Raw genomic sequence first — 14869 nt, 5'->3', positions numbered from 1 at the left:
TAGTCTTTACCAATCCCTAACATAAACAATCATTTAATTTTTTATTTTATATTGCTTATAATAATTTCAAAAAAAGCAAGAGACATGAAATGTGGTTCAAAAGCTTTATAATGCATTCAAGAATTTCATTAACACTACCTGTGCATCATATATTCTGCGCATGGCTTGAAATAACTGATTGACGTAATTGGAAATTGCAGCAGCATCTTCTTCAAATACTCCCAGCAATGACCGGGTCTGTAAAAACGAAACAGCCAAAACACTTAACATGTCAAGTTAGCAAAGCAGTATTTAAATGTAACAGAATTTCAAAGTTAAATAGCATTACATCAGGTTTGATTACTGAAAAATTTATAAACCCTCCAACACTGTTAACAGGAATGATACATGTTGCATGCCAGAGAATCTTAAAAGATATCCAAGCTCAGCCTCATGCCTAATGTCAGCCTCTCTCCAGGTTAATACAAGTACATTTTCAGAAAGGAAAGGACCAAGGGAGATGGATAAGTGTATAAAAAAGTTGGAACTCTGGCAACCACTGGATTCACTACAGCACATTGCTAAGGAAAAGGGTAAAGAAGACTGGTATTAAATAGCATACCAGGTATACATATTTCTTCTGCAATGAGATCAAAACAAAGGCTGTGGCATTCTGATACTATCCGTCCTGCATGAAGACAGTTGCTAGCTATGCTCGGACCTATAATTCACCTGTGCAAGAACAGTCAATTCTGCGATCAAAAGGCTGAGGAACTAAAAGCCAAATCAAAATAAACCAGTACAACCTACATCTTGTTGTTCTTAAGATACATGTTCCCCCCACTAAGCACTCCATGGCGAAAGGGAGTGAAAAGATCTGTCCTTTTGTCCTTACCCCAGCTTGTCAGTCAACCTGTTCCTTATCTGGTGTCACCCACAAGCTTGATGACTAAGCATCCTATTGCACTGCCTGCATCACTGCTGAAGGTGCTTAACAGTATCCACCTCAAAATCAACCTTTTTATCACTGCCCACCCATTAGACTTCAAAACTGATCACTACTCTTTAAGCTCAACTACCCAGGCAGTTTTTTCACCCAGGTCACAGTCCGCACCTCTCCATTTTGGCCAGAAAGATGTTACCAAAGATTGTGTCAGAATTCTTGCTGAAGTCAAGGTAAATGACATCCACTGCTCTTCCCTGTGATTAAATGACTGACTCTGGATGAGAAGGCAATCAGGTTGCTCAGGCATAATTTGGCCTTAAGCTTAAATGAGATGCTGACTCAGTGTTCTTGCATCCTTTTTGCACTTGGAAGCAATGTTACTTCCTTTCACCAAGACAAAAAACCCAAGAGGGGGAAGAGCAGAAAATGTACCTATAACTCTGCACAGGCTACATTCGCTTTTCCTAATCTAAAATATTGGTTGGGATGCTTGAATGTAGAAACAGGAGTAAGACTCACAAAATAAAGCCTTTAAGGCTAGTATTGTTTTAGCAAGACTGTGTTTTTGTTTTAAGTTTACACTAAAATTAACGTCAGACAGAAAACTGAAAGAATCAAAGTACAGAACTGTTTTTTTTTTCCTCAAAATTATGGTTGCTGAAATTGGAAATTCTCTTTCTTAATCTTCCCTAGGCTAAATAATTGTATTTTCCTCAAAGAGGAAGGGAAGGAACTCATGGGACCTGTGAGAATAATGAAAGACTGACACAAGTCTGGACATCAGGAAAACCTCTCTGATGAGATCAGTGAAAAGCACTGGATCGCACTGCACATGAATTGTGGGGGTTTCATTATTGGAAGTTCTTGCTACATCAAAGACTTATCTTGAAATGACTTAGACTTTAGTCCATCTCCCCTTGAAGGATGGAGGTCTTTTTCAGATACTTTTCTGACTTTCTGCTTTTAATGATAATCAAGAAGTACATAACAAAACCTGTATAAAGTATATTATTCGATAAATCTTTTGACATTAAATTATTTTATTTAACTTATTAGATGCCTAGTTGTCTCACAAATATGATCATACCATAAAATGCCTACAAGATACTTAAATTTAAAAAAATGCAATCAAACATCATCATCTATACAATAAATCACATTAATGGTGGTTCTAATTTATAAAACAAGTGGAAAAGGGAGGTGGAGGAGGAAGGAGGTGGAGAAGAACTCAAATGTTTGCCAGGTGTGGCAACATGTTGTGTCATCCTAATAGCTCTGACTCTTCCACTAAAGAAGATATACATGAAAGAATGCAAAAGAAAAAATTACATAGTACCATAACCACTGAATTATACACTCATCACCTTTAAACTTGAACATTAAGAAACATGCACATTAATAAACATGAACTTGTAATTTTAAAGGAGTATAATTTAAGGTTTCTGGATTATGCTTACTATTTAAAACTGAACACTGTAGAATAAAAGCATTGTTACGTTTTATTGTAAAAATATGAGGTTTTCATGTCCAGACTTTAAACTGACACTGTACGATATTGATGGAAAGAAAATAACTTGAAACTGTAAACAAGTTATGGCAGACTATGGCTTAGCAAAAAAATTAGAGGAATGGTTTGCTCATGTTCCTAGTAAAACTCTGCATGATTTCACTTGTTCTTTAAGATGCTTTCATCCCATATATATAAACAGGTACACTAGAAACTACCAGTGACAAGCTGCACAAAGAAACCTCCTGATTAGAAGTCAGTGAATTGTTAAGCGTTCTATGCCTTATGTATGGTACTGTAAGTGACATGAGATAAAGCCTGTACTATCAAGTCTTTTGGCTTTTTTATTGTGCAATACTTCGGGAATGCAAATAAGTCTGAGCAGAAACTCTCTCTAAATATATATACGTAAACACTGACTATGTGTGTAATATATGCCCTAAGTTAATATTTAAATTGCACTACTTTGCACAGCAAAAGACTACGTAAACTTGGTATTTGGTTTACATCTAAAACCACAGCGGTTAGATTTTTATCCTGCGACAAGAGGAAATGAATGGGTTTTACCATTTTAGAAAAGCCTTTCCTTCCCTCAGATACAGAATAAGTTGGATATGTTGTTTATATGCCTGAAGTTAGTCTCTGAAATACGTGTAAAGGTGCAAAACTCCAGTCCACAGTCCAGCACTAAACAATGACCTAGTCTGACCATCTTTTTCAATATTACAGCAGGAACATGTCAATTAGAAAGTCCTGGCAACTCCTAAAGAAAACAAGGTTTTTTCTTTTGTCGTTTTCATTGCACTGATTTCAAAACAACAGAAATTAACTAATGTAAGAGACGACTACAGAATCCTAGTTACGTTCTTCTTAGAAGTGGTTAGCCAGAATTCACCTGAAATATAGGTTGACTGAAAGGTAAAATTTTGTACCTAAAACTGAAGAAGATATCACCAAATCTAACAGTTTAAGCACATCAAACTCATTGGGCTGAGCTAGGCTTCGCAAGTCTGTATCACAGATAACTCAAATTAAAGATTCTAGAATTTATAATTATGTTTCAATATGTAACTTTTTTGCACATGCTTCCCAAATGACATTCCAGTCTTAAGGGCTATCCCCTACATCCCACTTTTTAAGGACTCTAAATTCATCTCACAATTGACGTTTTCTGTAAATATGAATAGTTCTGACTTTCATTTACCGAGAACAGACCTTCAAGAGATAATTTTGTTAAATTACTATTATTATAACACTTTCAATTTTTTTTTCCTCTTCATGAGAGTACCTCAGGTTTAGTTTCTGGCCCAGAGACCATTCTACAGGCTCAATCTCATCTAACACCTAGTAGCTGAGCTATATGGGGCACTGTCCTTTGGCAAGCAAGGATACACTTCCTGCGTGGCTGCCTTCTGGTGCCTTTTCTAAGTCGCCCTGTCATTTGATGTAGATTGGTAAAGTGGTTGTCATTTTAGGGGTCAAAATTCCCTATTAAGCAAGTGAAAGTTTATTTTCCTATGGCCAAGGAATCAAAACTACCAATGTATATGCTATTGGAATACAGGAAGTCTTGGTCATCTACATAAACAATGCAGAAAAACAAAGACCTTAATTCAAAAGGCTGCAATAAAAGAAGATATATTGTAAACTTTTTTTTTTTATTTTTTCACATCTAGGAAGAGTGATACAAAGCACTTGTCGTTGCTGCCAGCAAGAGAAACCAGGGCAATTGAATAAAGCTTTTCCTGCTTAACAGGAACACGAAAGAAATGCCAGTGCAATATACGGCATCACTGACAAAGGTCAAGCTGCAGAAACTGAAGATATCAGAGCAATTAAAGGCCTCTCAGCACCCTACATTTCCCACCTACTTACAGGGTTAACAACCACCACGATAACCTCATCCAATAACTGCTTTTCATACGCATCTATTAAACCTTCATGCGTTTTCAGCAAAACGCGAAAATAAGAAAAATCCCTTTCAGAAGCGAAGACGGGTTTTGTCAACAAGAGGTCTCCAAAACAAGTCACAAACGTAAATACGGGGGTGGGGAAGCAAGGGAGTCAGTGCAAGCTACTCCCTGACGCTCGACGCCGAAGCTCAGCCCCTCCGGAAAATCGTTACCGAGCTCGCTGCTTTACAACCAACGCACCAGCCCGCCCGGAGCCCCGAGCGGAGGCGGGGACGGCAGCGGGGAGAAGGCGCCGCGGAGACGGGGGGACGCTCGCAGGCGGGGACAGTCGAGGCTGACAGCCCGGCTGACTCCCGGCCCCGGGCCCCCGCCACAGCGGCGAGGAGGACAGGAAGGCACCCGGCCCCGCACGCCGCGTCCCTGTCCCGCTGCCGGTGAGCGCTTTCCCTCCCCTCCCGGCCACCGCCGGAGCTCCTCCAACGCGGAGAGGAAGCGAGCGGGGAGCCGCGTTAGGCCCGGCGCCCACGGGCTGGGCCCGATCCGCCCTCCACCCACCGGGCTGCGTCTTGCCTCTCTTACCTGGGGGCTGTCTTCCAGCGTCTCCTCGATGGGCAGCTTGTCGATCCCGGGCATGGCGGCGGCCGGGGCTGACTCTACGCCGCTGCAGCTCCCGCACCTCACAGCACGCCCAGCCCGCGGGACCCCTCCCCTTCTCCCCAGTCACAACACGGCCGCCCCCGCCCCCCTTCGCGCCGGATGTCCCACCCCCTCCGCTGCCCGCCTGGCCTTTCCATTGGTTCTTCCACCCCACCTGCCCAACTTGTTATTGGTTCGTGGGGCTATCTGTCTGCCTACAGGCGCGTGTTGGGGCTGTCGGCGCTTTGAGTCGCGTGGCGCCTGTGCGTGGCCACGCGGCTCCGCTCCTGTGTTCCCGCCTCGGCGGCCGCCTGGCGGGAAGGGCTCGCGCTGTGGGTCGGTCCGCTCCGTGCCCCTGCAAGCGCGAGCTCTTGCGAGTCAGCCGCGCCCTCCTTCTCCCCGTCAGTAAAGGGGGAGCGGAGCGGAACGGAGCGGAGCGGAGCGGAGCGGCCCCTGGGCGGTCACCTCAGCTCCCGCTTCTCGGGAGAGCGTCCGCCCGCCCCCCGTGCGGGGAGGTGAGTGGGAAGGTCGCCACGCTGTGACCGGCCGTGCAGGTGATGGTTGTCAAGCGAGGTTGCTGGGAAAAAGCAGCCAAACTTTTTTTTTTTTTTTTTTTTCCCTTTTTGCGTTGGTAGTTACACGGTCTGTGTTAAAAATCCGTGTCTCCTAGCCCTAGTTGGTTTTGTTCTGACTGGTACTGTCTTCTCAGAACTGACAGACAATTGTCTTGGCGGGTAAAACTGATGCTGCTGTGTCGCTGTGACGATGGAAGTCATCGTTTGCGCCTTTGTGATGATACCTGGAGCGTCCCTTTCGGGAAGTCTCCTTTTATCCCTGTCGCGTCTTTCCCCGCTATCCACTAGCACTACTGTGAAGGAAGTATTTCTATCCCTAAACACCTGGTATTTTCTGTTACCAAGTTATAGCTTCAGCTGAAGGCTTGGTGTACCTACTTAAAAAAAAACCAAAAAAAACAAAAAAAAAACCAAAAAAAAACAAAAAAAACCCCCACTGCTGACCACAATTTTCCCCGTCAGAAGCAAGAGTATAATCAATCCTAATGGACCCCCTAATTTCTGAGCCTGGATGAGCTTGGTGCTACGCGTTGGTGGCCAGTTGTAAATGCTTAAAGCTACTGTGAGGGCTCACTGGAATTGAACCGATCATTGCGCGCTGTTTAAAAAAGAGCGTGTTCTTGAATTGCCCTCTGTAATTAGTATTTTTTTTTACCAAAGTTATTGTACTTTAAATTATTTCTGCAGGTTAAGTGGTTAATATTTTAAGAAGAGTAAGTCTTTTAGGAGGCATTGAGTATGTACAAATTGCTAATCAAGAGTATTCATCTAAATCGACTGTCAAAGAAGAGGCTGCATAAAATTCTCACTATTAAAACTAACAAAAGAAAAACTAAATTGTAGAACATATTTGAATTTGCGAACTGGTTCAACTCTGAAAATTATTTCATTTCTGCATTTTAATAGATAATCAGTCACTTTTTAGATACATTTATTATTACAACTAAAAAAAAAAATCTACTATTGCCTTGCTGATTTTGCCTTTTTGTGGCCAGATGACCTTAGTATAAAACTAGATTAGAAGGTACACGAAGTCATCCAGCAAAGCAAATGATTAACTATTGTGCAGTCTTGTTACGGAGACATTTCTTTGTTATATTCGATCATGTATTATGTTTAAAAGCAGATAAAGGAAAAGGCTGGTATTAAATTACAAACAATTAAAGATTTTTGAGGTGCAGAGGTTTTGTTTAGTTTGGATATTTTTGTAGGAAATGGTGAGGAAATTTCAAAATTAAAGCTGTTCAGTCAGTTCATTTACCAGCTCAGCTGGTGACTCACTTGACTGAAGCAACTCACACGACTCCTCTCTTTCCCTGTCATATGAGAGTAATAATATAGAGTTATATTACAAGGTATTTTAAAGACTAAGTCTTGTATCTGTGATTATTGTGTGACAGAACACTTGCATTGGTTCATGACCTGTATATATGTGCATAGCTTTCTGGTTTTGCAATCAGTTAACTTGTGACTAAGTTTTACAGTGGTCTTCTGTAAGAAATTAAAAAAAATACTCTCTGCTTTGTACTATAATATGCATTTCCCTAGCAGAAATGAGGAAGGTAGTAACTTTAAAAGGAATTGGTTTTAGTTAGCCTTGTATATTTACAGCTGTAAGTGGCAGAAGAAAAAAAAATAAATTATTGAGCTGCTATGAAGAGAGGACAGTTCTTTGAGAATTAAATGTTTTGTAGAAGAAAAAACAAAGCACTAACAAACATATGTTTAATATGTAGAAATGTGCTTTGGTATGTAGCATAAAAATATGTCTTGTTTCTGTGGATCTTAGCCATTCGGTTTAATGATTCAGTTTGGTTTAGCAGCAAGGTGGGGCCTTTCTAATAATTTTGTAGTATCCCAGGGCTACTTTGCATTAGTAGTTAGGTTTTTTTAATAGATCCCTCATCTTGAAACATTCTGTAAGATGTTACTAGTCCTGTACACCTTTTGTGTACATTTTCTATAAATGTTACGAGGCATCCAAAAGTTTTATTTGAGATAAAAATTTGATAGCAACAGATGAGATTCGATAGTATTGAAGAATCCCTCTGAACCCTCTAATAAGTGTGGGTTTTAGTGTTACACTTTTTTCAGCATTGTAGGCTTTTTTAGTGTGTGATTAGTTTGTTTGATTTGTTTTGTTTTGGATTTGTGGTTTGTTTTTTTGTTGTTGTTGTTCTTTCTGCAAAGTACTTACTAAGAGGCCTAAAAATGAGGCGAACTGACTCTTGTAACTGATACTACGTGAACAGGGAGAAGAGCAGCCAATGGCTCTTTTGAAGATTCCACGGTGTCCTCTAATGGAGAAAATATTTTACCTCTGCTGCAGGGTGAAAGTAGCTGTCTGGATACAGTAGGCTTTATTTGCATATTACACACTGTTTAACACACTGTTTCTCAGACTTTTGCTGTGCCACCCTTGGATTTACCTTGAATTTATCTGTGTTTGCTTAATCTCCCTGGGTCAAAATAGCTTTTACTTCAGCCAAGAAATAGCTAACTGCGTTTAGTCATGTTTTGCGAAAATTGGTGTTAAGGGTTTCCAGGTACGTATGTCTAATAAAAGCTTTTGAATTTTGAGGTTGGCTTTGAATATAATCGTTGTTACTTGTGTTCAAAACATATTTGAAAGGGAGCCATATGCAGCAGAATATCTGAGGTGATGAAATACTGGTGCAGTTGGGTAAAGCAGCTGTGGTAAAGGTGAGTTGAAAGGCAATTTTTTTGAGTGTGATAAGTAATCAAGAAAGATTATATATATTATTTATACCTTTTTAAAAAGCTGAAAATATGGCACAGGCTATTGTGAAAGGTGACCTGGCAGTGGAGTAGCAATGGGTGACAATGACAAAAGGTTGCAACAGTAGGCATTGGAGTTTTGGACCAAAGCCACCAAGAACTCTTGGTGTGGTCTCATCAGCTGGTATAAACAGAGTCCTCAGAGGCTTCACATCTCTAAAGAACAAGAGCTTCGTCTACTAAACAGATGAACTCTACTGTCCCTGGGCAAACAACAGTGATGCAAAATCTGAAAGGGAGATTAGTTTGCTGCCTCATCAAGTATGTGATGCTGTAAGAGGATTGGATTTGCATATCCAAAGAGCATTGATTCCTCCTATTATTGATTACTTAGGATTTTCAACTTAATGTTTGTTGTGTTGCTCTAATTGCCCCTACAATGGTATTTAACTAAAACTCTGTAGGTAATTTTGTATGGGTTGCAAGGGAAGCATTGATCATTTCTAATGGCCCAAAATAATGAAATACAGCTTTTGAGTGAAGGCTCAATGTCTATTTACACTTTCAGTGGGAATTCCTAGAAATTTAATCTGGCTCTTCACTATCAAGTATTCTTGGATCTAAAACTTAAAAGTTTTCAGTACTATGGAAAAGTATATTTTTATCATCATTTCTTATGGAAAGGTTTGGTGACTGTTTATCTTGGTAACAAATAGCTTTCTTCTATCACTAAGCAAACTTCTCTTCAAAGAAATCTAGCAACATTTGAACTGACCTTCAGCCAGACTTTCCAGTAGATTTATCTCTACATATATGTTGTTTTGGAATCATAGAATGGTTTGGATTGGAAGGGCCCTTTAAAGATCATCTAGTCCCAACCCCGCTTTGGCACATCTTTCACTGGACGAGGTTGCTCAAAGCCCATCCAACCCGACCTTGAACACATCCAGGGAAATAATGTAACTTTGGTATAATGTAGGCTTCTTACCTTTAGAATAAATTATATTTTCTTGTGAAATTTTTATAAACAGTTATGTGGAGCTGCATTAGCATTATAAGGGTCTCTTAGATACATGATGTTTCAATTTCACTGAATTTCTCAGAGAGCATAGTGTGAGCATCTACCTTGTGAATGTCTGTATTTTATTTGCTGGTCCTGTATGTAGTTGTAAACATGAACTCTGTTTAAAAACAAGAATGTTGATATGTTTCAGTGACTGCACTGCAGTCTCCAGGTCTGATTCAATTCAACATGGAACAAATGAATGTAATATGATTATTTTAATAACACAGTTCCTTACTTGGATAACATTGCTGAACAAACTTAACAGCTGGGCGAGCCTCAACACCAGATGGCAGCATTTGGTGAACTTCTGACCTGTGCCTCGTGAATGAATTAACTGGGTTTGGCCTATTTTATAAAAATTCTTTTTGAGAGCTACCAATGACTTCCTCAAAGTCATTAAAAAGCCTGAAAGAATGAGTGTTTCCAAATGGGAGTTAAAAGCAGACTATCTCAAATAAGTTTTTTTCCATCTTCCACAATCTCAGAGAGACCAAATAGAAGTTGTAATTACTTGGTTAACTTAATGGTTAGCTTTGGGAAGATACATGCATTGTAAATGTCTCTCTTGGCATCACACGTGCCTGTCTTTATTGACTGTTCTTGATAGCTTCCTGAAGAGAACACCTATGAAGGTATTTACCACTTTGGGACATGAAGTATATGGTAATCTGAGTCTTAGCTGTGTGGCTAAGGTTAATTTCATTCATATTCATTCAGGAGAAATAAATATTTTCTGAAGTGTGTTTTGTATCAGTGCTTGTGTTAGTGTTTTTAATTTCTGTTAACAAAAACAGTGGACCATATTTGGAAACTAGCTATTTATATTATAATCATTAACATGTTTTTTATATTATTAAAGTCCACATTAGTTTTTGGATTCAAGAGGCTGCCTTTCTCACAGTGATCATGTTTTTCACCTCTTTAGGATAGAGAAATCGGTAAGCAGCTCCAAGTTCAGTACAGAAGATGTATTGTTTTCTTTTTGACACAAGGTGTTTTATGGGAATATTTTTTTCCTAAACTTGTGTTCCATGTAGAAACTGTAGAGACAGAAAACTGAGCTACCAATCACTGCTATATAAGAGGCTTTGCATTATCTCCTTAGTAACCTCTGGACATGGTGTGCAGTCTGAATGCCCAAAATAAGTGTGTGCAGTCAATAAAAGGAGTCCTGTTGCTTTGTTAAGGTCATAGGTTGCCTTGTTGGGAACAGTGTAGTGAAACATAAAGGGCTGCAAGGCCCTTGCTTAACACTGCTTCCCACTGACCTCTAGTTCACCAAATATTGCAGCAAGGAGTGGTTTCATACGTAGGTTCTTATGGCTTTTTTGTATGTCTACACTTTGTGGTTGCTGAGGCTGTTAAATGATGGCTGGACTTAGCTTGCAGGTGGTCACTGCGGTTATAGTGATGCTGATAAAGTGTCCTTGGTAAGATCACTTCTTGAATTGTCACTCTTTTTGGTAGTTTGGTTTGACAGCAATCTTATTGCACAGCACAAAGTCAGTCGACATTCTTCAGCTGATCAGTCTTTCTGATGTAAAGCCACGTGTGGATTGCATTTTGCTCTGTAGAATGTATCACCAATTCTAGACTGTGCCATTTCCTTAGCAGTTTTCCTCCTTCTGACTCTTCCTAAAGATTAGTTTTGTGGTTTTTGTTTGCACGTATACAGAAAATCAAAGTGGAGGTACTGTTTATTTCCTTAATATTAGTTGTTAGCCATGTGAATGTGACTGATAACACACAATCAACTACTCTGAGAAAACTCTAAAACAAGAAAAAATAGAGGGCTAGGTTTTCCCCTCTAAAAGCACACAGTCATATGTGTTCCTGTGCTCCAAATTAGAAGTTTTACTTAAGAGGGGTAATTAAAATATTGTTTTCATTTTTGCATATTTTAAAATAAACCTTTGTCTAAAATAAGAAAAGGAGGAATCTCTGTAGAGAGGCTATGCTGAACCAAAAGCTGGTTTTGAACATGTGACATATGTATATATAAATGGGAGATATATGTAACAGTAAAAGGCTGTTATTAAATCACTAAATTTGAGTGTACTGCTTCTGTTACTTTACATTTGGTGTTTGCTGTAAAGAATCATCAGGAAATTTCACATACGGTATGTTTCAAAAAAGCTGCAGTAAAGTTATTTTAATAAGAAAAATGAATGCATGAATTATTTAAAATAGTTGGTGCAACTGTTCCTGTTTAACTAATCCAGGCACTTGGAAGGCAATTACACTGAGCTTTGACAACATTGCCAACCCACTGCACAGCGCCTTATGCCAGAAGCTATTGTTGTTTTATTGACCACGTTCACCATTACATATGCATATGAAAAAAACAGAGGCATTTTCATCGGGATTACCCTAATAGCATTAAGAGATTATTTTTAAATTTCCTTGGAAGGAAATTCACTTAAATGAGATTACTTATTACTTGACTGGTTTCCTATCATGCTGCTATGTTTAGGTAAGTGGAGTCCATTAGAGTATAAAGTTTTTTTTAAAACTGATTTTATACATTAATGATTTCAAATAAAAGAGAAGTACTATATTTGTGCACAGCTTCTTTTGAGAAAGTTAAGTCGATGTTCTGGTTAGAAGAGATAACACTTTTTGTCCCTCTTGGTGGCCCCCCTAGTGTCACCATTAGTTGCTAATTACTTGCAAACAAATAAACAATTAACTCCTCGTGCCTCTTGGTGGGAGAGTTTTCATTGACATGCTAAAACTTTCTAATAAAAGATTTTAATTAATGACGTTGCAAATCCAACCCCCTTGTCAACATAGCTATAAGGAGGACTTGTGGAGAAACACAAGTGCAGTATACATGCTATGCTGGCGGAAGGTGGGAGCATGGCAAGTACATCGCTATGTGCTGCTAATACATCAGCGTCTCAGAATATTCGGAAAGTGTCTGGTTTTGTAGAAAATAAAAGCACGCAGTGCTCGTTTTCCATTGAAAGTATTTTGGGATTGGAGCAGAAAAAAGATGGCATTCCAGCTGTGAAACCTCACAGACCATGGATGGATGCATGCACCAACTTGGGTAAGTCAGCGGCCTGTTTTGTAACCTCTCAAGCTTTTAGTCCTTTAAAAACATATATATTTTAATGTTTACACTGAAAATGGGTAAATTTAAGCTCGTTTGCTTGCTTTTTCTAGTTTTAGGTGATGACAGTAATCCCCATCTGCGAATTCCTGTTTGCTATGAAAATTCATTATTTCATGGTAGCAATAATCCAATGCAAGAGGAAAAAGTTTTGAAATGTGAAAAATATTTCTCAGTCACTGAAAGGCTCTCTTTCAAACGAGAACTGAGCTGGTACAGGGGCAGAAGACCAAGAACTGCATTCACTAGAAACCAGGTAGGGATTTTCTCAGTATTCAATAAATTAATAACAATGTAGTTTATTACAATGTTGGCAGAAGCCTATAACAGCTGACTAAATTAGTATGATTTACCTCTGCAGAGAGAAATGTAATCGGAACTAGTGTAAATTAACAGCAATGTTGCTAATTTCAGCAGACCTGTGTTTATGCATGGAATTAGAACTGTGCAGACGCTGCTGGGAAGTCTGCTGGTTTTTTGTATTTATTTTCTTTATTACAGCTATGAAGGTAGTGATAACTATTCAACAAGTGTGTTTTAATCTCCTCAGATTGAAGTATTGGAAAATGTTTTTAAAATGAACTCCTACCCTGGCATTGATATTAGAGAAGAGCTAGCTCGCAAATTAGATTTAGATGAAGACAGGATCCAGGTAACTAAAAATTTATTTGAACTTTTCTGTATTTCCATTTATATGTAGTCTCTGGTTATATAAATAAGTAGTTTGACAGCAGTAGCAGTAATTTTAATAATCTCAATTTAAAACAATATACATGTATACATGTGGTATGCCTCCAATGATTTGTGAAATGGAACCCATTGAATTCCTTCTGAAATCGTAAACCTTCTTCCATAGCATTGATGAGATATTAATCACTGTAATATTTCCTTGATATCTGCTCTGTTAATCTCTAATTTGCTTCCGTGTTTTACAATCATGTTTATATTATTCCTGTCACCATATTTGAAATAAATATTGAAATGATTTAAGTATTTAGTGAGACTGTCAGTAGAGTGTACATATGTTAAACCAATGTTTGAACCTATGTCTTCATCTGGCCAAAAGCAAAATCTATTCAAAGGATTTAATTATTGATTTTTCAAGTAGTCCAATATGATAAAAAAGCATAACATAAACATTAGAATTTGGGCCTCACCTTGATGTTTATTAAGCTTTTGATGTAAGTATTATATTGATGGGAAGCTTGATGCTGTAATTAATTAGGCAGCTGAAGAAATAACACCTTAAGACTTGTATGTGAATTACAGATGCTCAGAATCTTCCAGGGTCTGATTCAGTGTCACTGAAGTTTAATATTAGTTTTTATATTAATTATGGTGAAGGTGGTCCTCACTTTCCAGTTAAGCTGGGGGTATTATTTTCTTTGTCTGTGGTGTTAAAATTATTGCAGGTAGCTAAATGCCATCATCTGCATACTTTAAATTTGTATTGAACTTCCAAACAACTGTCATCATACAAAATACTGTAAAGTTGTGTGAATATTTTTAAGTTTCAAAGCTTATTCTGCTTACAGTGCTGTATTTCTGAATAGCATGTCTTTTTGTTCAATTTCAGATCTGGTTCCAGAACCGTCGTGCAAAGATGAAAAGATCACACCGAGAATCTCAGTTTCTAATAGTGAAAAATACTTTCACCTCCAGCCTACTAGAATAGAAAGAAGGATGGTTTGCTGTTACAGTACTACAATACAATAAGAAATATTATTGGAATTTTCATAACTTGTATTAAGTAATGATGACATATTAATTATTATTTTATCCTTAGACTTGAAAGTTTATAATAATTTTCATTCAAATAAACTATAAATACTTGCAGTATTATTATGATCTACTTTTTGTGGGAAAAATGAACTTTTCCTAAATATTCTAATCAGTAATTTCAGAAAAGTTTAGCAATTCTTGCAGTTTAAAAAAATCCAAACCTTGAATTGCACAAGATTTTCATCTAGTATGAATTACTGCAGCCTAATTGAAAACAACTTTAAAAAGCTTCATAGTTTTTTAAAAAGTCTGTTTAAAGTCTGAAATACACAATATGAAAAATAGATCTTGCTACCTGAAGCAGATTGTGCATTACATTGCAGTTTATATAGCTTATTATAGAGTACGACGGTTTTCATAAAGATCACGATTTTTAGAAAAAGGTATCTCAAATGGAAGGGCTAGTATTCAACTGCCTGTTCAGTTTGAACAATTGTTTGGTTAGAAGAAGCTGAAAATTAAAACTTTTTTATATCCTATTTTATTTAATTTAGGATATTTGCCTATTTAATACTTCCACTTGAATATCTCCCCTCTTGCCAGTGTAAGTGTTCCAATTATGGAAGTTGCCCTGTTATCTTTTAATGACAGAATGCAGCATTTCACGGGAT

General features: G+C 38.2%; 2 protein-coding genes across 4 annotated transcripts in view; one reads left to right on the top strand and one right to left on the bottom strand.

The window, feature by feature from the left end:
• The window catches only part of APPL1 (adaptor protein, phosphotyrosine interacting with PH domain and leucine zipper 1), a 31317-nt gene extending 26268 nt beyond the window's left edge, over positions 1–5049 (bottom strand). For all 3 annotated transcript variants that reach the window (XM_086755286.1, XM_086755287.1, XM_086755288.1), the window contains exons 1-2: positions 4925–5049; positions 139–237 (exon numbers count right to left, since the gene is read on the bottom strand). In XM_086755286.1, coding sequence (XP_086611412.1) covers positions 139–237; positions 4925–4978 — 153 coding nt within the window. In that variant the 5' untranslated portion in view covers positions 4979–5049. The remainder of the gene's footprint in view (positions 1–138; positions 238–4924) is intronic.
• A 380-nt stretch (positions 5050–5429) lies between these two features.
• HESX1 (HESX homeobox 1) lies at positions 5430–14205 on the top strand. Its single transcript, XM_086755744.1, has 6 exons — positions 5430–5496; positions 7809–7909; positions 12155–12413; positions 12530–12732; positions 13027–13128; positions 14053–14205. The coding sequence occupies exons 3-6, from the start codon at positions 12200–12202 to the stop codon at positions 14149–14151; spliced, it is 618 nt and encodes a 205-aa protein (XP_086611870.1). The 5' UTR covers positions 5430–5496; positions 7809–7909; positions 12155–12199; the 3' UTR covers positions 14152–14205.
• Positions 14206–14869: the final 664 nt, after the last annotated feature.

This window comes from Chlamydotis macqueenii, chromosome 10 (genome assembly GCF_036417535.1).
Source record: "Chlamydotis macqueenii isolate bChlMac1 chromosome 10, bChlMac1.mat, whole genome shotgun sequence".
In the NCBI taxonomy this organism is placed as follows: domain Eukaryota; kingdom Metazoa; phylum Chordata; class Aves; order Otidiformes; family Otididae; genus Chlamydotis; species Chlamydotis macqueenii.
The sequence above is the reverse complement of the archived record's forward strand: the minus strand, read 5'-3'. Positions and strand labels throughout refer to the sequence as shown.

Bases quoted from the DNA above. Each gene is read 5' to 3' on its own strand.
- HESX1 (XM_086755744.1), top strand. From the start codon at position 12,200: ATGCTGGCGGAAGGTGGGAGCATGGCAAGTACATCGCTATGTGCTGCT. The intron at 12,733-13,026 runs GTAGGGATTTTC...TAATCTCCTCAG, and splicing joins CTGCATTCACTAGAAACCAG to ATTGAAGTATTGGAAAATGT. The intron at 13,129-14,052 runs GTAACTAAAAAT...GTTCAATTTCAG, and splicing joins TAGATGAAGACAGGATCCAG to ATCTGGTTCCAGAACCGTCG.